This window comes from Phocoena phocoena, chromosome 12 (genome assembly GCF_963924675.1).
Source record: "Phocoena phocoena chromosome 12, mPhoPho1.1, whole genome shotgun sequence".
NCBI classification, from domain to species: Eukaryota; Metazoa; Chordata; class Mammalia; order Artiodactyla; family Phocoenidae; genus Phocoena; species Phocoena phocoena.
In genome coordinates this window covers 50,012,531-50,037,842 of record NC_089230.1, presented here as the reverse complement: position 1 = coordinate 50,037,842, position 25,312 = coordinate 50,012,531, and the positions used below count along the sequence as shown (strand labels likewise).

The 25,312-nt window shown below is 44.5% G+C and overlaps 1 protein-coding gene across 1 annotated transcript in view; it reads left to right on the top strand.

The window, feature by feature from the left end:
- Positions 1–23,366, top strand: part of ARMC2 (armadillo repeat containing 2) — a 105,601-nt gene extending 82,235 nt beyond the window's left edge. Inside the window, exons 13-18 of the mRNA XM_065888821.1 lie at positions 2,276–2,591; positions 13,515–13,637; positions 13,950–14,063; positions 16,009–16,141; positions 16,491–16,651; positions 22,958–23,366. Coding sequence (XP_065744893.1) covers positions 2,276–2,591; positions 13,515–13,637; positions 13,950–14,063; positions 16,009–16,141; positions 16,491–16,651; positions 22,958–23,115 — 1,005 coding nt within the window. The 3' untranslated portion in view covers positions 23,116–23,366. The remainder of the gene's footprint in view (positions 1–2,275; positions 2,592–13,514; positions 13,638–13,949; positions 14,064–16,008; positions 16,142–16,490; positions 16,652–22,957) is intronic.
- Positions 23,367–25,312: the final 1,946 nt, after the last annotated feature.

The window sequence follows — 25,312 nt, the reverse complement described above, 5'->3', positions numbered from 1 at the left end:
TGTTTTTTTTTTTTAATGAATTTATTTATTTTTGGCTGTGTTGGGTCTTCGTTGCTGTGCGCAGGGCTTTCTCTAGTTCCAGTGAGCGGGGGCTACTCTTTGTTGCAGTGCGCGGGCTTTTCATTGCACGGGCTCTAGAGCGCAGGCTCAGTAGTTGTGGCTTGCAGGCTCTAGAGTGCCGGCTCAGTAGTTGTGGTGCACGGGCTTAGTTGCTCCGCGGCATGTGGGATCTTCCCAGACCAGGGATCAAATCCATGTCCCCTGCATTGGCAGGTGGATTCTTAACCACTGAGCCACCAGGGAAGTCCCTGTGCTTTATCTGTTTTGTCTTAATTTTGCAACACAATATTCCCCCCATTTTACAGGTGAGTTAATCGAGTCACAGAGAAGCTAAGTGAAGTGTGACGCAGGCTGCTTGGCTCTCTTGCTGGGAGTCGTAATCCCCTAGGGTGTCTAGCTTCTTCCTTATTAGCCTCTCAGTCTTTGCTGTGTCCCCTCATGCACTAGCCTTGTCTTCTCAAGTCGATTCTAACTCTTCAGAGCACCTTGCCTTATCCTTGTTTGTGTGTGTGTATTTCCCCCAGACCCCAGCATTCAAAATATACCCAAGGACTAGCATTCCAGTTGGGGTGGGGGCAGGAGTGGGTCCCCTGACTGGACCACCTGCTGTGATTGGTTGCACACTGCCCAGCTGAGGTTCCCCAACCCCCCACACACACACCCCCGGTGTGAATGCTCTCCTGGGCCAGCGCATCCATCATGTTAGACTCCATCCTTCCTTAATGTTGCCAAATGATTCCCAGCTTCACAAGCAGCAGCTTGGCTGCTTCTTCACCAGGGCCAGGGAAGACTTTTTCAGGAACAAGCAGGAACAAGTTGGTATTGGCAGAGCAGACCCAGGCAAACCCCAGTGTCTTGTCCTTTGTCCTGGATCACCCACTCTCTCTAGGCCACACACAGTGCTCAGTGCTGCTCCCATCCCCCCAGGTCCCACCTGGAGAAAAACCAACCCAGCCCTTTGCCCTTTGTCCCAGTTCCTTAAGGCTATTGCTGACTACAGATCTGATAAATTAACCTTTATCAGAATCCCTCCTGGTGACATATTTACATTTAAAAGGAGATAATTCCTTTACTGCTCTGAAAGCAGGGTAGGCCTAAGGAGGTTCGTAAATAACAGGCCAGGTGAGAGGCATGGGTGTAGGAAGGACTCCAGGTCTGGGTAATCCTGGGTTCAAATCCTGACTCCACCCCTCACTGGCTGTGACCAAGGCAGCTTCTCCAAGCCAGTTTCTTGTCTGTAAATAGCACAGCGCCTGCACAGTGAGCATTAGCACCCTGGCCAGTTGTAGCCCCTCAGTAAGTTTTCCTTTAACAACTGAACTGGTATGTCTGCCTGCTGTTGTCAAACTAAGAACGTAATTGTATCTGTTTCTTGTTCGGTTGTAAAGTGGTCTCAGCTTGGGATTTTTTAGAAACGTTTATTTATTGTGAAATATGGCTTATATACAGAAAAGTGCACAAAACACATTTGTACCATTTAGCAAACAGTTATAAAAGTGTCACCCATGTAACCACTACCCTGGTCAAGAAAGACAAATACTGCTTTAAAGTAGTGAACACTTTGTAACAGTGGTTCTCACCTGGGGGCCATTTTGCCCTCAGGGGACGTTGAAACATTTTTGGTTGTGGTATCTGGGGAAGTGCTTCTGGTATCTGGTAGGAAAGGAATGCCACTAAACATAAACAGCCCCCCAGAGCAAAGAATTATCCAGCCCCCAAAGTCCGCAGTGCCCAGGCTGAGAAAGCCTGCTGTAACACAATGATTAGCCACCATGGGACAGACACCGGGTTTAGAAACACAGTGCCTCAGCAAGAGGTGAACTTTTAGGAAAAGATTTGGATACTCAAGAAGCCTGTTTGGGTCAAGACTTAGATTTATGTGACACATTGCTAGTAATGTCATCCCACTCAACTAATTGCTCTCCAGGAAAAAAAAAAAAAAAGCCAGGCAGCATTTCAGATGAAGGATCTGAAGTTAATAGACCTTGCTAACAGCATCAATCAGTTTGTATTCTTTCATTGTTGCCAAATGCTTTTAATCTCCTCTGTCACTTTGCACCAATCTTGGGAATCAAATACTGTACAAGTCAGAAGAAGCCAGATGTGTTCCATTTTACTATTAATTAAATTGTGAATTAATTAAATACTGTCCTCTTCCCAACAACTTGTCTCAACCCCTTCGGTCTTGTGACTCTTTGTCTTTAATTTATTGCAGGATTTAGTCGTTCGTATTGTTTTTATTCTTGGCAACCTGACAGCGAAAAATAACCAGGCTCGTGAGCAGTTTTCCAAAGAGAAAGGGAGCATCCCAACTCTGCTGTCTTTATTCCATACATTCTACAAACTGGATCTGCATTCCCAGAAGCCCCTGGGGGAAGGAGAAGAGAGGCCCAAGGCGCCGAGGCCGGCCCAGGCGGAGGACGTACTCATCAAGCTGACCCGCGTGCTCGCCAACCTGGCCATCCACCCGAGCGTGGGCCCAGCCATCGCCGCCCACCCGCGCATCGTGGGCCTGCTCCTCGCCATGCTGGGTAAGAAACGAGGCCCCCTGGCGGCAAGGGCGTTGCTGGGAGATGGACCGGGTCTCGGGTGCCATGGGGGCTTTAGCAGTACAGTCGGCTAGCTTTAACAGGCCTTCTCAGCTGTGAAGGAAAATTCATTCCTTTTCTGTTCAGAACTGCCTTAAAAGTCGTCCAGATTTTTGTAAAAAAAGATACAAAAGAAAAAAATAGTAATACAAATTATTACTAAAACTCACTGAACTGTACAATTTAAAAGAGTGAATTTTACAGTATGTGGATTATATCACAATTTTTTTTGAAAGCATGCCAATCAAGTTGTAAAAAATTGGCCAAAGGAACCACAGAGTTTAAAATCCCAAATTTTTCCTGGGGTAGTCCACGCGATTAAAGTTTATTTCTCTTTTTATTTTTTTCACCTTTTACATTATCAGTAATTAGAGCCCCTGGTCATTCAGGTCCCATTCCCCCGCCCACCCCACATGAGTCAGTTGGAGCTGCCATAACAAAATGCTGCAGACTGGGTGGCTTAAGCAACCCAAGTTTATTTCTCACAGCTCTGGAGGCTGGAAACCCAAGATCAAAGTGCCCGCTGATTCTGCTCTGGGGAGAGCCCTCTTCCTGGCTTGCAGGTGGCTACATTCTCACTAAGTCTTACTGTGGCTTTTCTTCAATGTGTGCATGTGCACATGGGAAAGAGAATGATCTTTCTCTTCTGTGAGACCACCCTATCAGATACGGACACCACCCTTACGACCTCATTTAACTTGACCTCCTAAAATCCCTGTCTCCAAAAATAATCACATTAGGGGTTAGGGCTTCAACGTATGAATTTGGGGGAAGGGACACAATTCAGTCAATAGTATTTGACCCCAGGTCCCCCAAATTCATGTCCTTCTCACATGCAAAATACATTCATTCCATCCCAGCAGCCCCCCAAATTTTAACTCATTCCAGCATCAACTTTAAAGTCTAAGGTCCAAAATCTCATTTAAATATCATCTAAATCAGATAGATATGATACATCCTGAGGAACAATTCCTCTCCTGCTTGAAGCTGTGAAACCAGACACGTTATATGCAAGATACAATGGTGGGGCAGGCACAGGATAGACATTCCCATTCCAGAAGAGAGAAATAGGAAAAAAAAGAAAGTGTGATGGGTCCCAAGCAAGTCCCAAACCTAGTAAGGCGAATTCCATCAGATCTTTTTTTTTTTAAACAAATTTATTTATTTTATTTATTTTTGGCTGCGTGCGGGCTTTCTCTAGTTGCGGCGAGCAGGGGTTACTCTTCGTTGCAGTGCAGGGGCTACTCTTTGTTGCGGTGCGTGGGCTTCTCATTGCGGTGGCTTCTCTTGTTGTGAAGCTGGGCTCTAGGGGCGTGGACTTGAGTACTTGTGGCATGCGAGCTCAGTAGTCATGGCTCGCAGGCTCTAGAGCACAGGCTCAGTAGTTGCGGTGCATGGGCTTAGCCGCTCCACGGCATGTGGGATTTTCCTGGACCAGGGCTTGAACCTGTGTCCCCTGCATTGGCAGGCGGATTCTTAAGCACTGCACCACCAGGGAAGCCCCCATCAGATCTTAAGGCTTGAGAATAATCCTCTTTGGTTAGGTGCTTTGCCTTGCAGACGCACTGGGGCAGTGGCCCTTCTTCCACAGCTCTGTCAGTTAGGCCACCAGGGCTCTGCAGGGCAGTCTTGCCCTCAAAGCTTTGGGGTGAAGGCCAGTGTGGCCTGTTGAAACTGAGGCAGTGGCCCTGGTGATCTCTGAATCACCACTGGGGTCATTTTCTTCTCTACTAGAAGAATAGTGCATATTCACAGCCAAATAGCTGTACACTCTGTCCTGTCAAATCCAAGGAGTCTGACAGCCTTCCTTCGTTTGGTCCTGTCTCAGCTTCAGTTCAAATTGGCAGTGTTTCTGCTCACATAATCCCGTAAACTCTTTACTGAGTGATAGGCCAACCACACCCTTGGTATTCTCTCCAGCACATGCTTTCTTCTTTCTTGCAATATGGAAAGGCTGAGAATTTTCCAAATCTTCAAGTTCTAGTTCCTTTTGCTTAACAACTTCTTCAGTTCATCCCTCTCTTCTTATATGTTACTGTAAGCAGTCAGGAAGAGCCAAGCCTCTCCTTAAACACTTTGCTTGGAATTCTCAACTAAATACCCAGTATCATTGCTCGCAAACTAGACCTTCCACAAAACACTAGAACACAAACAATTCAGACAAATTCTTTGCCACTTTATAACAAGGATCACCTTTCCTGCAGTTTCCAAGGACCTGTTCCTCCTTTCCATCTGAGGCTTTGTCAGAGTGGCCTTTAATGTCCATCTTCCTAACAGCATTGTATTCATGATTATTTCTGTGTTCTCTAAGAAGATGGAAGCTTTCTCTCCAGCTCTCTCTTGTCTTTGAGCTTTTGCCGGAATCACCCTGTTGACAAAAAATGAATCAGTAGTGGGCTTCCCTGGTGGTGCAGTGGTTAAGAATCTGCCTGCCAATGCAGCGGACACAGGTTCAAGCCCTGGTCTGGGAAGATCCCACATGCCACGGAGCAGCTAAGCCCATGCGCCACAACTACCGAGCCTGCGCTCTAGAGCCCGCGAGCTGCAGCTGCAGAGCCTATGTGCCACAACTACTGAGCCCGTGTGTCACAACTACTGAAGCCTGTGAGCCTAGAGCCCTTGCTCTGCAGTGAGAAGCCCACTCACTGTAACAAAGAGTAGCCCCCGCTCGCCGCAACTAGAGAAAGCCCGTGTGCAGCAATGAAGACTCAACGCAGCCCAAAATAATAAATAAATAAATTTACATTAAAAAAAAATCAGTGGATCAAAGAAAGAATTGGAAAATTTTATTTGAGCCAAATTTGAGGATTATAACCCAGGAAGAGCATCTCAGAAAGCTTTGAGAACTGTTCCACTGGTTAGAAATCAAGGCACAGTTACATAAGTTTTTTTGAGGCAGAAGGCTGTACGTCAAATGATGTGTTATCGACAGTTGACATAATCCAGATCTAAGGGGTCATGTGACCCCTTACAAGACAAGAAGGAATGTTATCTTTTAAGGAAGGAGTCGTCTTGATGCTAGGAGAATGTTGCTCTTTATGGTTGAACAGGTATTCCTACTGATGGGAGAGGTTTGGTCGATGCATAAGGCAGATACACAAAGCACAGTGTGGGGAGAGAGGAGGCCAAAGAGCAGAGAAGAAGTTCTATGTTTAAATTTTTCTTGTCTTGCCATAAAATATGAATTTTATTTCACAACCTTTGACATCCGTATTTCTTGTATACATCTCAGAACTCCTCCAGCCTCTACCCATTACCCAGTTCCAAAGCCACCTCCATACTTTTAGGTATTTGTTACAGTATCACCTCACTGCTAGGCACCCAAACCTGTCTCAGTCTGTTTAGGGTGCCACAACAAAATAGCATAGCCTGGGTGGCTCAAACAACAGACACTTTCTCGCACTTCTGGAGGCTGAAAGTCTGAGATCAGGGTGCCGGCGTGGTTGGTTCTGGTGAGGCCTCTCTTCCTGGCTTATAGACAGCTGCCTTCTCTCTCTCTTCCTCTTCTTCTAATGCCACCAATCCTATTGGATAAAGACTCCACCCATCTAACCCTAATTACCTCCTAACAGCCCTACCTCCAAATACAGGCGCATTAGAGGTGAGGGCCTCAACAAACAAATTTGGGAGGGGCACAGTTCAGTCCATAGCACCCCCCTTCCACTTTTTAGGCCTTGTCATTTCCCATGGGCACCTCTGCCTACTAGTGTGCAAGGAAATTGACTGTCATCTAGAGTGATCTACTTCGCCACTACTTACCAGACTCTGAAAGATCGTGTTGTTGTGGAAGAAGCATTCATGCCTGATGAAAATGATGTGTTGGGGTAATCTTTGAACTTTGCCCCTTTGCCACTCATTTACTGAGTCTTCACTGCATAATCAGTCCTACGCTGTATGTTAAAAGAGGTTTGTCTTAGTTTGCTCAGGATGCCATAACAAAATACCACAGACTGGGTAGCTTAAGCAATAGAAATCTATTTCTCACAGTCTGTAGGCTGGAATTCCAAGGTCAAGGTGCCAGCAGGGTTGGTGTCTGGTGAGAATCCTCTTTCTGGCTTGTCTATGGCCACCTTCTTGCAGTGTCCTCACATGGTGGAGAGAGAGCTCTTGTGTCTCCTCCTTTTCTTCTAAGGGCACCAGCCCTATCGGATGAGGACCCCACCTTTACGACCTCATTTAACTTTTACCACCTCACAGGCCCTATCTCCAAATATAGTCACATTGCGGGTAGGGCTTCAACATATGAATTTGGAGGGGAACACAAACACTCAGGCCAGCACAACGTTTAAAAAAGTATAGGTTGGTATCTGCTTTCAGGGAACTCAGGGTACGTGGTGGAGGAATATCAGGTGTATAGACAAGAAGCTTATGGAAAGTGCCAGCAGCAAGGGGTACACAGAACGTGAAAGCTGAGAGGACAGAGCCACAGAGCCCAGCTTTTGGTGTGTGGGAGTATAAGTGACCGTGCCTTCCCTTGTTGTGGAGCGGTGTAATTTATTTTTATTTTATTTATTTATTTAATTTTAAAAATAAACTTATTTATTTATTTATGGCTCTGTTGGGTCCTCGTTGCTGTGCGCGGGCCCTCTCCAGTTGTAGTGAGCGGGGGCTACCCCTTGCCGCGGTGCGCGGGCCTCTCATCGTCGTGGCCTCTCCCGCTGTGGAACACGGGCTCCAGGCGTGCAGGCCCCAGCAGCTGTGGCACGTGGGCCCCAGAGCTCAGGCCCAGCAGTTGCGGCGCACAGGCCTAGCTGCTCTGCAGCATGTGGGACCCTCCCGGGCCAGGGCTTGAACCCGTGTCCCCAGCGTTGGCAGGCAGACTCCCAACCGCCGCGCCACCAAGGAAGCCCTATTTTATTTATTCTTTAACTGGGGTATAGTTGACCGAAAACATTATGTTAGTTCCAGGTACACAACATAGTGATTTGATATTTCTGTACATTACAAAATGATCACCATCATAGCCGCACAGTTTAAGAAGCATGTTCACATCTGTTACCTCACAGCAGCTGTGCGACAGTAGGTTGTTGTTATTTTAGCCATTTCACAGAGGAGGAAACAGGCTTAGTGAGATAAAGTGACTTTTAGAGGTCACAAAGTTAGTAAGTGACAGGGTTACTCTGCATGTTGCTGATCCTTTTTTGTTGTTTTCTTTTTTAATGTTTATTTATTTATTTGGCTCTGCGGGGTCTTAGTTGAAGCACGCAGGATCTTTGTTGCTGCACTTGGGATCTTAGTTCCTCGACTAGGGATCGAGCTAGATTGGGAGCTCCGAGTCTTAGCTACTGGACCACCAGGGAAGTCCCTACATGTTGCTGGTCTTAAGGAAGGATTATTAAATTCTGACTGAGGTCTTTCCTTGTGACTTAATCACTTCCACATGATAACTCAAAAACCTACACATTTAGTGTGGGACTGTCTTCCAAGCTGCTGACGGCACGTTAAACCGTCTGTGCAAACCTGCATCGAGCTGTTCCAGAAATTCAGTTTCTCTAACAACCTCAAAACTTTCAGCACCTGGACCGTACTATCTCCCTGTCTTCTGATGATCCTTCTGCATCTGGAGGATCAATTCTTCTCCACCCAGAAGTCAGGGATCCAGCTGCCTCAGAGTCAGCTATGGGGCTCATTAAAATACCCTTTCCAGTTTCTGGTCTTACCTAGAAAAAGGCTTTACCTGAAGGACGGTTTTAGGGTCTTGAAATATGCATTTCAACTACTCCCCTGCCCCCAGGTGATTCTTCTGCCCCTTAAATGTTGAAACCCACTGCTCAGAGAATCACCTTTAGCCTCTCTGGCTAGTGAGGTGCTGGCAGGTGTCTGAAACCCACCCGGTGAGTTCTCATCTGCTGGCAGGCCAAATCGCTTCACCTGACTGTAGCTACCTGGGGAGAGCCTGAGGACCTGCCCTTAGACACCTGGACACATCGCTGTGGATAGTCAAGTTAAGAAATAAAGCTCTGCCTGATTCATTTTCCTGCAATTATTAATATTCACATGTGAAGTGAGAAAATTCCTGGTCTTATATGTATTTTCTGAGCTTAGAAATTACATTTCTTCCTATGAACTAAAGGTACAATGGATAATTTGTGTTTGACTTCTAGGAAACTGATGCTTTGGAGGCAGAAGAAAGGCTGAGAAGCAGATTTGGCCAGAGCTGAAAGGGTTAACCAGGGGGGCCTGGCTAGAGTCCTTAGGAGGCTAGGGCCTGTCCCCTCCGTTCCTCCATCACCAAGTCCTTTGGGAGGGTAAAGTTTTCTTGTCTTGCACCTACAGGGTAGGTGCTCTGTCTTGGTCACTGGGGGACCAAGAGGAGTGAGGACTAAGTGAGCGCTGGGGACTAACAGGGCAAGTCCTCACTCCTCCTAGCCTGACACCTTTGCTGTACTGCACCCTCCCCCCAGGCACGTGGGAAAGGCATCCCTTGGGACCTTGTCCTCCACCTCTCCCCAGCCCTACTCCCCTCACAGAGGAGTTGCTTGTACCCCAGGACTCCCCTCCAGAGGCCAGTCTCATTGCAGAGGGTGTTTTAAAATAAAAAATATTTCTAGTAAGGACCAGCCTTCTCAGCAAGCGCCCAGATGCAGCGATTTGCTGCCTTAGTGGAATCTCCAAATTCCAGATTCTCTTCTATTCATGAGTCAGCTACAGAGGGCTGGGTGGGTGTCTCATGCTCTTTGGAGGCAAATTATTGCCCCAACTGGCTCTAATAGGCACTCAGCAAGATGCTGTGGAAAGAGCAGGATGGATGAGTCAGGCAGACCTGGATTCACATGTGTGCTCTGTGAAATCAGGCAAGGTATTTTTCTCTAAGCCTCAATGTTCTCATCTGGGAGGAGAAAATGGGATATTAGGAGGCTGCTATGGACTAAACTGTGTCCCTCAAATTCATGTGTTGAAGTGCTAACCCCCAGTTTGATGGTATTTGGAGATGGAGCATTTGGGAAATAACTAGGTTTAGATGAGGACACAGAGAGAAAGCAGCCATCTGCAAGCCATGAAGAGCCCTCACCAGAAGCCAGCCATACTGGCTCCCTGATCTTGGACTTTTCACCTCCAGAGCTGTTAAATAATTTCCTGTTGTTTGAGCCACTCAGTTTACGGCATTCTGTTACGGCAGCCTGAGCTGACTGAGGCAGGTGTACCTTTAGAGTATTAATTATTGCGGGTTTAAATGTAAGTGCATTTAAAGCATTATTAATAAATAACTTCTGTGGGGTTAAATGCATGGAAAGTGCTTGGTGCTGTTCATGATAGATGCCTAGTAGCTGTGAATGTCTCTCCTCTTGCCCCAGATGCCAGACGTTATCCCTGCTCCCAAACGTGAGGTCCTACAGGGGGGTGGTGACACATAAGAGCTACATTCCTTTTTCTGGGCAAACTAATAAATTCTCCTACCAAGGCAAGAGAAAAAAACAGATCCCTAGACACTGCCCAAGATCTTTTGTCATCACTCCAGGGATGGAGGGAACCAGGGATGAGAATTCCTCTTTGCTAAGTTTTAGACATTCAATCAAGCCATTCCCCATGAGCCATCATTCTGGATAGCCCTCCTGTTCATTAACAGATGTTTATTTAGCACCCATAGTGTGCCACGCACTTTTATAAGCCCTTCACAAGTATTAACGCATGTAAACTTTGTAACAAATCTGTAATGTAGGTGCAGTTATTATCCCACTTTGCAGACAAGGAAACTGAGGCCCAAGGAGGTTAAATGACTTGAACAAGGTCACACAGCCAGCAGGTAGAAGATCAGGATTCCAGCTCCAGAGTCCCAGCGAAGCAAGCGAGGATACTTTTGGGGGTCCTATGTCCCTACTTTTACCTTGCCTCCCTCAAAAACACCTGGGATCTTTTTACAGATCTCCTAGAAACCTGAGGCCACTAGGATATTTCCTTGCTGTAGAATCCATACTGAAGTCCAAGATAATTCTGTTCTTTATTCCCTTCCCATGTATTTAAACTAACAAACCAGGCAATTAGGGCCTCATTTATTCTTTCTTTCTCCAGGTATTCATTGAGTGTCTGCCAGGTACTGGACCCATGCTGGCTGCTGTGGGTGGAGGAACCACTGGCTGAAGGGCCAGTGCGTGTTTTCTGTAGCGTAACAAATGCCTGAGTTTCCCTTTGAATAGAGTAAACTGTAAAAAGGTCATTCTCTTTAATGAAAAGAAGGCCGAAAGGAGGGAGATTTAAATCAGAGAATGTAAGAGCTAGCACAGTCCTCCTGCTCAGCTCACAGCCTCCCTCTTATCCCGGAGGAACTTTGGTTTCATACAAGAGATAAAAGGCACTTCCTTACTCATAAAAAAGAATGAAATTTTGCCATTCGCAGCAACACGGAGGGACCTAGAGGGTATTATACTAAGTGAAGTAAGTCAGACAGAGAAAGACATACTGTAATGATTTCACTTATATGTGGAATCCAAAAAAAGAAAACAAACAAATGAAGACAACAAAACAGAAATAGACTCATAGAGATAGAGAACTAGTTGTTACCAGTAGGCAGAGGCAAGGGGGAGGGGCAAGATGGGGTAGGGGATTGAGGTACAAGCTACTGTGTATAAAATAGATAAGCAACGAGGATATATCGTACAGCACAGGGAATATAGCCAATATTTTATAATAACTTTAAATGGAGTATAATTTGTAAAAATATTGAATCACTGTGTTCTATACCTGAGGTAATATTGTTTATCAACTATACTTCAATTTTTTAAAAAAAGAGGTACAAGGCACTTCTTAACCAGTAAAGCTCAGTGGGCAAATCAGGGCCCAAGACATGTGTGGGCACTGAGATTATTCCCTCCCAGGCTGGGGAAGGGCTTCCCAGTCAGGTGGTGACTGATGCCTGGGTGGAGAGGGGAGTGAATGTACTCCAGGCACGGGGCAGGGCGGGGGGTGAAGTGGAGGGGGCGTGTGCAGGGTCAGAGGTGAGAGGCAGAGGCTGCTATAGCTAGTTTAGTATAACCAGACTCCTGGCGTTTTCCTCTGACTCCCAGACCCGTATGTCCAACTGCCTTACCTGATCTCATCAACTGTGGGTACTTGAGAAGTACCTCAAGATGTCTAACTCATGACCTTTCCTCCACCTGGCCCTTCTTCCCATTAATTCAGAGTATGGGATTGCCGTCCATCCAATTATGTAATCCAGAAACCCAGAGCTCATCCTGAGTGATTCCTCTCCCTCATCCCCCAATCTAGTCTTCACCACACACTGTCCGTTTTCCTCCCTAAATAGTTTTCCAGCCTGGCTTCCCTGTTCCATCTCCACCGTCACCCCAGCCTCAGCATTATTTGCCATCTGGAACACCACAGGAGGTTCCGGACTGGCATCCCTGCATCTGCCCTTCTCTGCACTGTGGTCTCAGTCACCAGGAGATGAGTCTGGAGGCTGAGTGGAAGGCAGGGACAAAATAACTAAGGGTCTTATGTGCTAAGCTAAAGGGTTCATTCATTCATTCATTCATTCTTGCATTCAGCAACCACTTATTTATTTTTTTTACAACAATGAAGTTTATTATTATTATTATTTTGCTTCAAAAGTTTATCATCTAGGTTTTATTCTGATCCACCCCAAGACACTGAAATACTACAGTTTTCTGTTTTGTTAGTCGATATTTCCGGGGGGAATTCCAGAGGGAATGATTTCTTTTCTTTTTTTAAATTTTTACTGGAGTATAGTTAATTTACAATATTGTGTTTATATATATGCACACATCCACTCTTTTTTAGATTCCTTTCCCATGTAGGTCATTACAGAGTATTGAGTAGAGTTCCCTGTGCTGTACAGTAGGTTCTTATTAGTTCTCTATTGAGCACCGCTCTGTGCAGACACTGTTCTAGATGCTGGGAATGCAGTGATGAATAAAAGAAGTCCCTAGTCTTGTGGAGCTTACACCTTAGAGCTGGAAGACAGACATTAAACACATAACAAGTCAGGTGGTCACATGTGTTACAGAGAAGAGGGGGAGGGGAAAGTAACAGTGCTATTTTATATAGGGTGGCTGAGGAAAGTATGTCCAATAAGGTGACAGCTAAGCAGCAGCCCAAAGGACATGAGGAGTGAGCCTGGATAACTGGAGGAAGGACTGTGCCAGACCGGGGGACTATCAGTGCAGAGGTTCTTGGGCAGGATCAGGCTGACGTGCTCAAAAAGAGCAAGAAGACTGGTGAGGTTGGCGTGGGGACGGGGGGAGCTGGGGGCTGGAGCAGCAAATGAGGCCAGGGAGGTAAGGACTGGGGCAGCTGGGTCAGGCCTGTGGGCCGGATGAGAGGAGTGGTGTTATCTGAGTGAATTTTAAAGGACCACCATGTTGAGGACAGGCTCAGAGAGGCAAAGGCAGAAGAAGAGAAGCCAGTGGGGAGGTGAAAGATGGACTAGGTGGTAGCAGAGGAGCTGAGAGGCGATCAGACTGCGTGTTTCGAAGGCAGCTGTTTATAGGAGTTATAGATGGATTATGACCCGAGGGCCATTCTTTTGGGAGGGGGCAGGTCTGGGGAACAGACTTCCAGGGTGGGGGGCCCGGGGGACCTCTGGGTCAGGGCAAACAAGCTCTGCTCAGTGGTGTTGGCACCTTTGTACACAGGAACTAGATCAGCCTGACTTTTCCAGACCCTTGGCTGGAGGGACTGAGCTTAGAGTGTTCCAAACCCTGGCCCAGAGTGGTCCCCTGCCTTTGGCGCATTTCCCTGCAGGAAGAGTCATGGGAAATAAAGCAGCAAACAGCGAGGGCAAACACTGCCCTCACACAGCCCTTGCCTGGGACAACGGCTTGTCCCTGCCACTGCTGGGGTTGCAGTGAGGATGTTGTGGTTTCTGCCCTGCAGTGAGTCTTTGACACCCTTGTCCTCACTTTATTTCAGAATCTAAGTCCATTGATGATTGTGAGGAGCTGGTGATCAACAGTACGGCAGCGATCAACAACTTGTCTTACTACCAAGTGAAGAATTCCATAATTCAAGACAAAAAGCTCTATATTGCTGAATGTAAGGTTCAGAGTTGGGTTTGGGTAGATGCATGTTCATTTAAGGTTTTGACTTTACTAACTAAACACAGAACTGGAGGCATTTATATTTTCTGATTTCTGGTGCTACTATCTAAGAGCCTGATTTAATTCTAAGAAAGTTGAATACGGGGACACATTAGTTTCTTAGTACTGGCTAAAATCCCCTATGGTTGGAATTTTATTATCATTTTTAATTTTAAAATTATCAGTATTTAGCATGATATTGGTTTCTAATAGACTTTAAACTGAAACTTAAGTTCACTAATTTTATTTCTCTTGTCACAAAACCCAGTGCTCTTAAAGCTCCTTGTGAGTCACAACATGGATGGAATCCTGGAGGCTGTGCGCGTTTTTGGAAATCTCTCCCAGGACCATGACATCTGTGATTTCATTGTGCAGAAAAATGGTGGGTTAATGACACTCACATTCATAAACAGGCATGTCTTGCCAATAAACAGCTGAGCGGTTTTGCAGCTTGGGTCATGACAATGTGATACTTGTTTCTGCTTTGGGACAAGTGGTGCCTCACATTCTGTCCCGTCCATCCGTAAGGCTCTCAGCTCAGGATGCCAAGACGGACCTAGGCTGTGTTCTTAGCGTTTCCCTCTCCTTCACAAGGGGTCTTCTGAGTTTTGAGATGGCGCATGTGTGCCTGTGTGTGTGTGTGTGTGTGTGTGTGCGTGTGCGTGTGTTTAAGAGAAACAATTAATCTGTACACATCATTTCTGTCCATGGGAATGGACTCAAAAGACATTCTCCATCACGTACTGGAATGTCTATTATAGTACTGCTTGTAATAGTGAAAACTGGAAATAACCTAAATGTCATCAACAGGTAAGAGGATAAATACATTACGGTATATTCACGCAACCAAGTTTCTACAGCAATGAAAATAAATGAGCTAGAAGTTCATATATCACCATGCGTCAACCTCAAACGTGTAATATAGGAGCAAAAAGGCTAGTAATCGGAGGACATATATGAAATAATGCCATTAATATAGTTTTCAAACCTGCAAAACAACCTTGGATATTATTTATGTAATACTCACATGGTAATGGAATAGGGTATAAATGTAGTTGGAAATGATAAACTCCACATTTAAGACAAAGTTACATTTGAATGGTTGCCCCCAAATATAAAATTGAATCTGTAATGTTTTATTTCTTAAACTGGGTAGCAGGTACACAAGAGTGTATACTAAACATACTGTTTGTATGTCTTAAATATTTCATGTAAAAACGGTAACAGATACCTAATTATTTATGTTCGTGATAGAAACTTTGGATAATACAGATTAAAAAAAACACTACCCCAGAGATAACTGTTAACATTTTAGTGTATATTCTTTTTTTTTTTTTTTTTTTTTGCGGTACGCGGGCCTCTCACTGTTGTGACCTCTCCCGTTACGGAGCACAGGCTCCGGACGCGCAGGCTAAGCGGCCATGGCGCACGGGCCCAGCCGGTCCGCGGCACGTGGGATCTTCCCAGACCGGGGCACGAACCCGCATCAGCAGGCGGACTCTCAACCACTGCGCCACCAGGGAAGCCCTAGTGTATATTCTTTAGACTCTTAAAAACACACTTACATGTGATGCAGCCTTTGCCAAGCTCACTGTGTGACACATCAGTAGGCCAAGGTCAGCACAGGGTGGCCACCTCTCAGGTGAGCAGTAGAACAGAGCACGCACCTTATTCATTCTCCCCCAACCCTTCGCCCAGCCCCTGCTGGGGGATGAGAAGACAGGACAAACAGTTCCATTTCTAGGAGTAAGGGAAGGCTGGGAGCCTGTCCTGATATGAGACATCCCCTGCCCTGGAAGTCCGGCCTCACTACAGGCTTGTTTCCTGCGGTCTGCGCAAGTCTTGTCTTACAAACTGTGGCCCTGGAAGACTTCCAGGAAGATCTCCACTGGAGCCTGTGCTCCCCTCTCCCAGGGCTGTGTATTTAAAGAAAGTTGCTGCTGGAGGTTCATAAGGGCCCTGGAGAACAACCAGAAGTTAGAGATGAAATGAATGGCACCTGTGTGATTGGAAGGCCCGTGGTTCCCTCCTCTCCACGGGCGGGGGCTCTACCACTGCCTGGGAGGGGGAGCTGATGCCTGCATCAGATACAGCAATATCAGGGGACAGGGGGCCTAGGGGGCGGGGAGCAGGTTCTGAAGTGGTGGATGTTGGGGAAGGTGCTTCTGAGCAGTGGGTGAAGTCCACTTAGGAAGAGTGGACCGAGTCCCCGAGCAGGGTTTCCAGTTTTGCAAGCTGTTCCCCATTTCCCCTTTGCCATTTGAGAAATGAAATACAGCTGGGGCCCCTGAGCTTTACTGGCCTGCATTCGTTCTCTGCCCTCCCAGTTCACAAGTTCATGATTGCTCTGCTGGATGCTAAGCACCAGGATATTTGCTTTTCTGCCTGTGGCGTTCTTCTAAACCTCACCGTGGATAAAGACAAGCGTGTCATCCTAAAAGAAGGAGGTGGCATTAAAAAGTAAGTTCAAGGCATGGGGTCCTGACTCTGTCAGGATTCAGAGGACACAGTATTCCGGGGAGCTTGGGTCCCTCTCCTCATTTCTCCCAGGCAGAGGTATTTCAACATTTGGAAGTGCCAAGCTAGGGCTAGAGAGGGGATTTAGGTTCCATTGGATGTTTAAAATAATTCAGAAGTAGGTTATTGCTACTTTAGAGCTGCTTAAATTTGTAGATACGAAATTAATTTTAATAAGACTGAATTATATATAATGCACATGAAATCTCACAGAAAGTTAAGCATGTTAACGATATAAAAATTAAAGAGATCCTGTCCTAATAACTTCTCAATTTGACTTTTATTAACTCAGGTTAGTGGATTGTTTAAGGGATTTTGGTCCCACTGATTGGCAGCTGGCCTGCTTGGTGTGCAAAACTTTATGGAACTTCAGTGAAAATATCACCAGTGCTTCGTCATGTTTTGGAGATGAGGCCGCCAACACACTCTTAGTCCTGCTCTCATCGTTTTTAGGTAAGACCCTGACTGTGAGTCTGTGAGCTTTATCAAAATGAGAAAAAACTTTTTTCTGTGACCTGTATGGGTAAAGATTGGTAGGCGTATGGGTGGTTTTGTTTCTATAAGTAACAAGAGCATGTTAAAGATTATTATAATTTGGAGCTCTCTGGAAGAGGCTGAATGTTATTGACAGTGGGATGCAAGGACTTTTAACTCATTGCCTGATGTCATGATTTCTTCTGTGGCTTTCCCCCCTTGTTTGCATTTTCTGTAAACCGCATAAATAGAAGATCTAGGCATAAATGTATTGCTGTTGTTTAAAAAGTATATAGACGTTGTCGTAATTGAGAAATACAGCTGAAAGCTACTCTGAATTAAGTCACGCTTTTCATGAACCCGTACGTGTTGATTAGCATCTATGTTAATTATGTGAGGGAGGGTCTGTGAAACTATGTGACATTACAGTGGGGCCCTACATTGAACGGTGGGAAATCACTGATGCAAACCAAAGGAAAGATGAGAGTGTCTTACCTTGAAAAATTTCTATTTTTAGGATAATTTTTTCATCCTTGGTTAGGTCTAACAGCAGTGGTTTGGGTCAGTAAATGAGTTTGAGTGTTTAAATAATCTCTTTTCCAAAACGGAGGTGTCCCTACCATTGCCTAGGCACTGTGCTGGATCAGCAAGGCCGTGTGGAAAGACTCGGTTTGACTCAGAGGCTGTGGCTTCAAATCCAGCCTCTCTCGGGGGGTGGGGTGACTCGACAGGAGAAGCTCTCAGAGCCTGTCTTTTCGTCTGTAAAATGGGGACGTGATATCCCTGCCCTGTTGCAGGGAGTCGTGAAAATCAAACAAGCATCCTAAGAACACTCCAGGAAGACCAGAAGGCTGTAGTCAGACAATTCTGAGTTAAGGCCTCGCTTTATCAAGCTTTTAACCTTGGGCTTAACCTCTCTGAGCTTATATTTTCTCATGTCTAAGATGGGGATGATTGATGTCCGCTCTGCAGACTTGTAAGGATAATAAATGAGCAGACCTGTACAAAGAACCTGATACAGAGCTTGACAGACAGCAAGGCCTCAAATCACGGTTGTGAAAGTGCTTCATAAACGCTGTGTCGTAACAACACGTTATTAAACAGGAACTCGGAACCTGAAGCTATTTGAAAGAATCGGGTGTGCTAGGTTGATGTGAAATTTGCTTTTTTCCACGTAAATAAAATTTTGCATAAGAGTAGGAAAAATGAGCGTGACTTTAAATCATTGAGGTTCACAATCTGCTCCGTGGACGTGACGCTTTCTCAGGTTGCCAGGAGCAGAAGCCTGTTCAACTTGCCTTAATTCAGTTCTCAACTGTGGCAGAACATTGGAATCAGCTGTGGAATTAAAAAACAAAAACAACAACAAAAAAACACTTGTCCTGGCCCCATCCCCCGGAATTGATTCAGGAGCTCTGGGTGGGAGGCTGATTATCTGCATCATTAAAAAGTCCCACAGGTGAGTCTGCTCTTCAGGCAGCACTGAGAACCTCTGCCCTGGTTAATGAAGGAGTTGAAGGAGAGGATGTCCGGGGAAGAAGGAAGCCGGGAAACAAGCGCATTGCCCAGAGCCTGCTAGACAGGCACTCAGGACCAGGAAAGTTGTTCTAGGTGGAACCGGAGACCCCAAGTGGCCCCCTCAGTAGCGGGCGTCATCTGCTCCACCCTGCTGAGACCGAGCCGTGCTCTGTCTCAGCTCTTGTAGGAAAAGCCCTTCCTCCCCCTCGTTCCCTCTAGGCTCCTGCATGGCTGTGGCTTCAGCTGCCTCGAGTCTTCTTGCCGCGCTCCGTGAGTGGGACTCTGTCTCCTCTGTTGTTGGCATGACTTTCTGTGTCCCATTGGGGAGATGTGACTGGTTCCGTGAGTCACTTTCCTGAGGTGTCGGGCTTTCGTGCCTCAGGCAGCAGCTGCCTCGACCACAGGCTGTCTGTGGTTTGCTTTGGCACCTAAGTCTGGGGCAGTCAATGATATATAACAAAATGGTGGGGCCGTGTGGCACCTTGAAGGGATGTGGGCACGGCCGGCTGCGCGGCAAGGGGCAGCACACCGGGCGGACACTCGACTGTAACGGGCCTGTTCCTACCTCTTCCCTCCCCCAACCTTCCCTACAGCCGGGTTGGGCTTCGCGTGCTTCCCTAACCTTGTACCTTTGCTCATGCCATATCCCTTACCTACCTGGCCCAATGCTGCCGGTCCTTGCAGGCCCTTCCCATGAGCTTTTCAAGCCCATGGTCATAGGAAATCTATACTACTTATATAGCAATTAATCATGAGCTGTGTAACTTGTCCTGTATTATTGTTTTGTAACTTTTATCTTTTTTTTCCCCACTCCAGTGGAGACACTTTAGGGGAAGGATATTGCCTTGTGCAAAGCAGGTTCTTGATGCTTGTGGATTAACTGACAATAGTGTTATCTTTAATAGTGCTGTATACTTTTAAAAGCACGTTCATTCTATCCTTGTAAGATCTCTCTAAGGTCATCAGCTAGGTGACAGATGAGGTAGGTAGGTCGAGGAGGGTTAGGTGACTTGTGTAAGATCATACTGTAGCAAGGCCAGGGCTCTTCATCAGAAAGTAACCATCTAGCCCCTGTGTTTTTCTGCTGTTCCATTACATAGTATACCCTTACCCTACCCTGCCGTGGAAGGGGACAGAGGCATGAGGAACAAAAATCAACATAGTCCATCAGGGAGCCAGGTCATCACACTGTGGAGGACCGGCTGCCTGCTGGCTCTTCTCTCCACAGTGTGGGCATCAGACCCTTACTTCTGACAGGGTTGTAGCTGTGTCTGGCCAGTTGGGTGGCACCAGGTGAAATTGATACATGAGTGAGAGTATACTTAAATTTCAATTCTTTTACAAAAATAGCTGAAAAACAGGCCATTTTGAAAACAGGATGAGCTGTTAGATCACAAAAGTCCCACACTGAAGTGTGAGCACTGTTTTTAGAAATGATGGTAGGGCAGTTGATAAAGCAATGTAATAAGTCAACCAACTTTTTCTTGATGGGGAACTGGAAAAAGAAAGTAATGGTCCTCAATGTGGTTGGGATGTTGACAGTCTTTTAGAAAAGTGGCTTAAAAAGAATGTTGTCTGAAACTTCCTGATGTACTGCAGCCACTCCTTATAAACTCATTAGCAATGTGTTTATCTTGAAGTTCTTAAGTGGTGTGCCCTGGCACGCTAGGCTACTCTGAGCTTCTCTCAGGATCGCCAGAAAATGGTGATTAGTGTGTGCAGTTTGTTATTGTGAAGTAAACGACACTAGGTTATTTTACGTTCGTCTGTGGTATGTGGAACTTAGCACCTAGGTTATATGATGGGGTAGAGGGGGACCCAGTGTTCAAGTTAGAGGAGCACATCACCAAGCCCATGCCAAAGAGCCATCAGGTGCTTCTGGAACATGTAAGGACTGTGCCTTATAATAAGTCACAACAATAATCGAACCCTCAAGAGACACCTGGTGCTGAACAGCAAGCTAGGAAATGGTGCCGTGAGTAGAGGAAGCTTTTATTGCTGCTGCAGGATCCTTCAACTGTAATAGATAGAGATTGTGTTCTAATGGTCACTGACAAACTTGTTTTGAGTCCTTTAATCCTTTCTAATATCTCACCTAAAATTCTAGTATTTGGAAGTGTGTTGTGCACAAAGAAAGTTTAAGAATAATTGGTTATCTAAATGAGCACTTTTCACACTGTGACCAGCATCTTTAAAAAATGAAGTAGCAAAGAAACAGAATATCAGAATTTAGTACATGGGGCTTCCCTGGTGGTGCAGTGGTTGAGAATCCTCCTGCCAATGTAGGGGATATGGGTTCGATCCCTGGTCCAGGAAGATCCCACATGCTGGAGGGCAACTAAGCCCGTGCGCCACAACTACTGGACCTACCTCTAGAGCCCGTGAGCCACAACTACTGAGCCCACGTGCCACAACTGCTGAAGCCCGTGCGCCTAGAGCCTGTGCTTCACAACAAGAGAAGCCACTGCAATGAGTAGCCCCCGCTCACTGCAACTAGAAAAAGCCCACACACAGCAACAAAGGCCCAGCGCAGCCAAAAATAAATAAATAAATTTATTTAAAAAAATATATAGTACATGTAGTAATATATAAATAAGTAAAATAAGTAAAGTAAGTATTCTATTGTGAAACATTTGCTATTTGTATATGAATATTTAAGTGTGTGTATATAGTCATCATGTAATATGGACTTCTTAGGTCACAGTAAAAAAAAAGTTTGAAAATCATAGACCTAAATTTTTCTTGGATTAGCCTCTGCTATTCTTTGCAGTACAAGTTCCAAAATTTAATACCTAGTGCAATATGACACATTTTAGGCATTTGCTGTATTTACTTTGAAACTTGAGACTGCTTTTATCTTACCTATAGGTATTTGGCCACTTTTGTTATCTTGCCTAACCCAATTTACAATTAATAGGGTCTGAGTGTAGATTAACTAATTATGTGCTAAGCCTTAAGAAAAGTAACATAGTCTTGACGTTAGATTAAAAAACCCCCAAACACCAAAATAGTGACTTGGCTAAAACCATCAAATCCAACCAAAAGCCCTGGGCAGAGGAAAGGACTGTGGGGTGCCTGGGCAGCCCTCAGCCCTAAGCTGCTTGGGTAAGAAGGGCATGAAACAAGAGAATTCATTTTTAATGAAAGTTTAGTGCTCAGAAAATCTGGAGAAGAGTGAGCAGGAAGAAGATCTAGAAATTCAAAAGCACTCAGTCTCTCACAGACTCCTTTTGTTTGGAAGTAGCCCAACGTGAAGGACTTTGAAGGCATTGAACACCATCTGTATTCTCTTTCTTTCAAGGCCCTGATTATCAAATGGGTAGGGAGAGCCAGGTTTGCTTACAGGGGTCTCCATGGAGAGCCTCGCTGAAGTGTGTGTGTCTGCCCGGAACTTATCTCAGAGCTGCATAGCTGTCCACTTGGCTGGAGGAGAGGAGGGGAAGGTACAGACTGGGATTCCAGACTTATCTTATCCTGGATGGTGACACTAACACCAATAGTGCCAAAGTACACTCTGTGTACTGAAAATATTCAGGGTAGAAAATTTGATGTAAACACTAATGAAGCATTTTATGGTAGGATTTTAATTGGCCTTATGAAAAAAGTTTGCGAATTATGCAAGTAGCAATATTTGTGGTCACTTTAGGACTTAGTGGTTACCACTTAAGAAGGCCTCAGACCTAGGAAGTAGCAGAGCAACCTTCTGACTGGCAGGCCAGTGCATTGTCCTGAAGTCCTTCACATGGGGTCCAATATGAACAAAGAAAAATGCAGTGGCAGGTCGGTGCAGAAACCTCAGTAGCCATTTGTCTTCCTACGTGCGTTGGATATACTTATGACATTCACAGAATTCAGAGTGCCCTTGGATTAAGAAGCAAATCAAGGGCTTCCCTGGTGGCGCAGTGGTTGAGAGTCCGCCTGCCGATGCAGGGGACACGGGTTCGTGCCCCGGCCCGGGAAGATTCCCACATGCCGTGGAGTGCCTAGGCCCGTGAGCCATGGCCGCTGAGCCTGCGCGTCCGCAGCCTGTGCTCCGCAACGGGAGAGGCCACAACAGTGAGAAGGCCGCGTACCGCAAAAAAAAAAAAAAAAAAAAGCAAATCAGGGTTGTAATATTGCATTTTTTTTTTTTACAAGTGCCTTTCTGCATTATCCATGGACTCACTTGGGATTCTGATACTCCTTAGGATTCTCAGTCTCCCACTTTTCACTTTTATTGGTGAGAGCATAAGGTGGCAGAGGGAGGAGTTGTCTTTTCAAAGAAGTATGTCTGGCCTGCTCTGAAATGAGCAATTTGATTTTTAGTCAAGTTGACAGTGTCAAATTCACCTGTGCTACTTTCCCCAAAGATTTCCTAACTTCTTTTATACCTGTTAACCACTGAAGTAATTAACTTTTCTCATGTGCAGATGAGGAAATAAACTATTAATACTTTGTTTATTCTGAGAAATTGTGATCTGACTTTTGGATGTAGACTAACATGTAAGCGTTAGGGATAGATTGAAGTAAGAGCTCAAGTCAATCTAGGATTTTTTTTTTGAGAAGATTATTATCTTTTTTAAATTAAGAGACTAACCTATACTTATTTAAAAGTTTTTGTAAAGAACAGAAAAGAGTTAAAGAACTCCTCCCATAAAAAAAAAAGCCTTGTTGGAATTAATTAGAGATGATCCAGGATGAGTTTAACTCATGCCCTCAAAAATTAAACTTAATTCAGTAGGATTATGTTTCTAAATAATTGCTGTAATGTTAATTTTTCTGATACAGATGAAGAACTAGCACTGAATGGGAGTTTTGACCAAGACCTAAAAAACTATCACAAACTCCATTGGGAAACAGAATTCAAACCGGTGGCACAGCAGCTTCTAAACCGAATTCAGAGTCATCACACCTTCCTGGAACCCCTGCCTGTTCCTTCTTGCTAACATGATGCCGATTAACAACAGAAACAGGAAGTCAGGTCTCCTTCATTCTTAAGAAGTGGCAACATATGTGAACTTTTTTTCAGTATTAACAAATATTGGAAGTTTTTCAGGTACTGATTTTAGTGAGTAGTCTTAGTATTTTAAAAGAAATAAGCATTTCTTCTTGTTAGGTATTATGGAAAAATGAATATACATTTTGTACTTTCTGCTATGAGAAATGTAAGATGAAAATATATGCATGGGATTTCTAAGTAAATGACTTTTTCTTCTATTCTCTATTAAATAATTTAGTTCTAGTCTTAAAATCCTGACTTAACAATTCTAGAATTTAAGTGCTTGTCAGTTCAGTAAATCAACTGTGCAATGAAGACTATTAGGTTTTGTGTATAGAAATAATGGTGGTCAACACTATTAGGAATACATTACTACATAAGCATCTGCACTAATTCTTACAGCATCTAATAATAATTTTCTGGTTAGGTACCGTATTTTTCTGGTTGTCATATTAAGAGAAGGGGTAAGCAGAAACGTTTAGAGAAGATTGCCTGGGGCCATCTACTCTTTACTAAATAAGTAAAATAGATGGAAAAGGAAGTATTTTACCTTTTTATTTTCATTTGAAATAAAATGAGTAGACCAGACAATTCTTCTACTTATAACTCTCTGTGACTAGGGAGGTGATATAATGTACTAGAAAGAGTGTAGGCTTAAGTGTACGGCAGATCTCAGTTTGAATCCTAGCTCTCTCCTGCTTGGGCCTTGGGCAAATAACTTAATTTTTTTTAGCTTCAACTGTAAAATGGCATTAATATCTATTTTAATATCGTGTAGTTTAGGGAAAAAAACAAAATGGGCAAATTGTCCAGTATAGTGACTGATGTATAGTAGGTGATGGTAGTTAATTAGTTTGCCACTCTACTCTTTGTAGGATAAGTTTGGCCTTTGAATAAATGATAAAAACCAAAGAAATTGAGATAACCGTTGTTATCCCATATTAGCCAAAGGCGATTTGGAAATAAAAGTAGATTTACTACTCTACTCTGTAGGGTAAGAGATGAGCCATTAATAACCAAAAAGCTCATCCCATACCAAGACTAATGGGATGAAGGCAGGCATCCCAGACTAGATGGGCTCTTAAAATCTATTAGAAAAAACCTAAATTTCCAGGAACAAATAGACTTACCAAGGGCTCCTCTAGTTTGGGGCTCATCCCTGGTTAGGGCTCAGCAAAATCCTCTAGAGACACTCACCTTCTCCATAAGTCTTTCATCTGTAATTATATGCTAGTAGATTCACTCCAATAGTTGAAATCGTTTTTAAAAAGTCTGACAGGCTAATCTCTCAAAAACATTTGAAGATCTAAGTCTTTATTTTAACCATAGCAGGCTATATATTCTACTTTCAGTGAAAAAGATAAAACTCTCTTCCCCCTAAAAAAGCACTCTCTGTATTTATAACTAATGTAATAACTCATAGTGGAATACCATTGTACCTGTTCTCCATGTTATACTCAGACTCATGTGCAAGCTGGACCATTTGGAACCATCTACCTGCCTTAAAAATTATGGTGAAAAACACATAAATTTTACCATCTTAACTTTTTTTTTAATTTAAAAAGAAATTTTTTATTTTGGGGGGGGTGCACTGTGTGGCATGTAGGATCTTAGTTCCCCAACCAGGGGTCGAACCCACATCCCCTGTGGAGGAAGTGTGCAGTCTTAACCACTAGACTGCTAGGAAAGTCCCCATCTTAACTATTTTTAAATGTACAGTTCAGTAGTGTTAGCTTTATTCACATTGTTCTGCAACAGTTCTCCAGAACTTTTTCATCTTGCAAAACTGAAATTCTATAATTCATTAAACAACTCTCCATTTCCTCCTCTCCCCAGGCCCTAGAAAACACCATTCTACTTTGTTTCCAAGAATTTGATTTGACTAGTTTAGATATTTCATACAGCATTTGTCTTTTTGTGATTGGCTTATTTTACTTAGCCATAATGTCCTCAAAGTTCATCCATGTTGTGGCATGTGATGGGATTTCCTTCCTTTTTAAGGCTGAATAATATTTCCTTGTATGTTTATATCACACTTTTTTATCCATCCACTCATCAAAGGACATTTGGGTTGCTTCTCTCTCAGGGCTATTGTGAATAATGCTACTATGAACATGGGTGTGTAAATACATCTTTGAGATCCT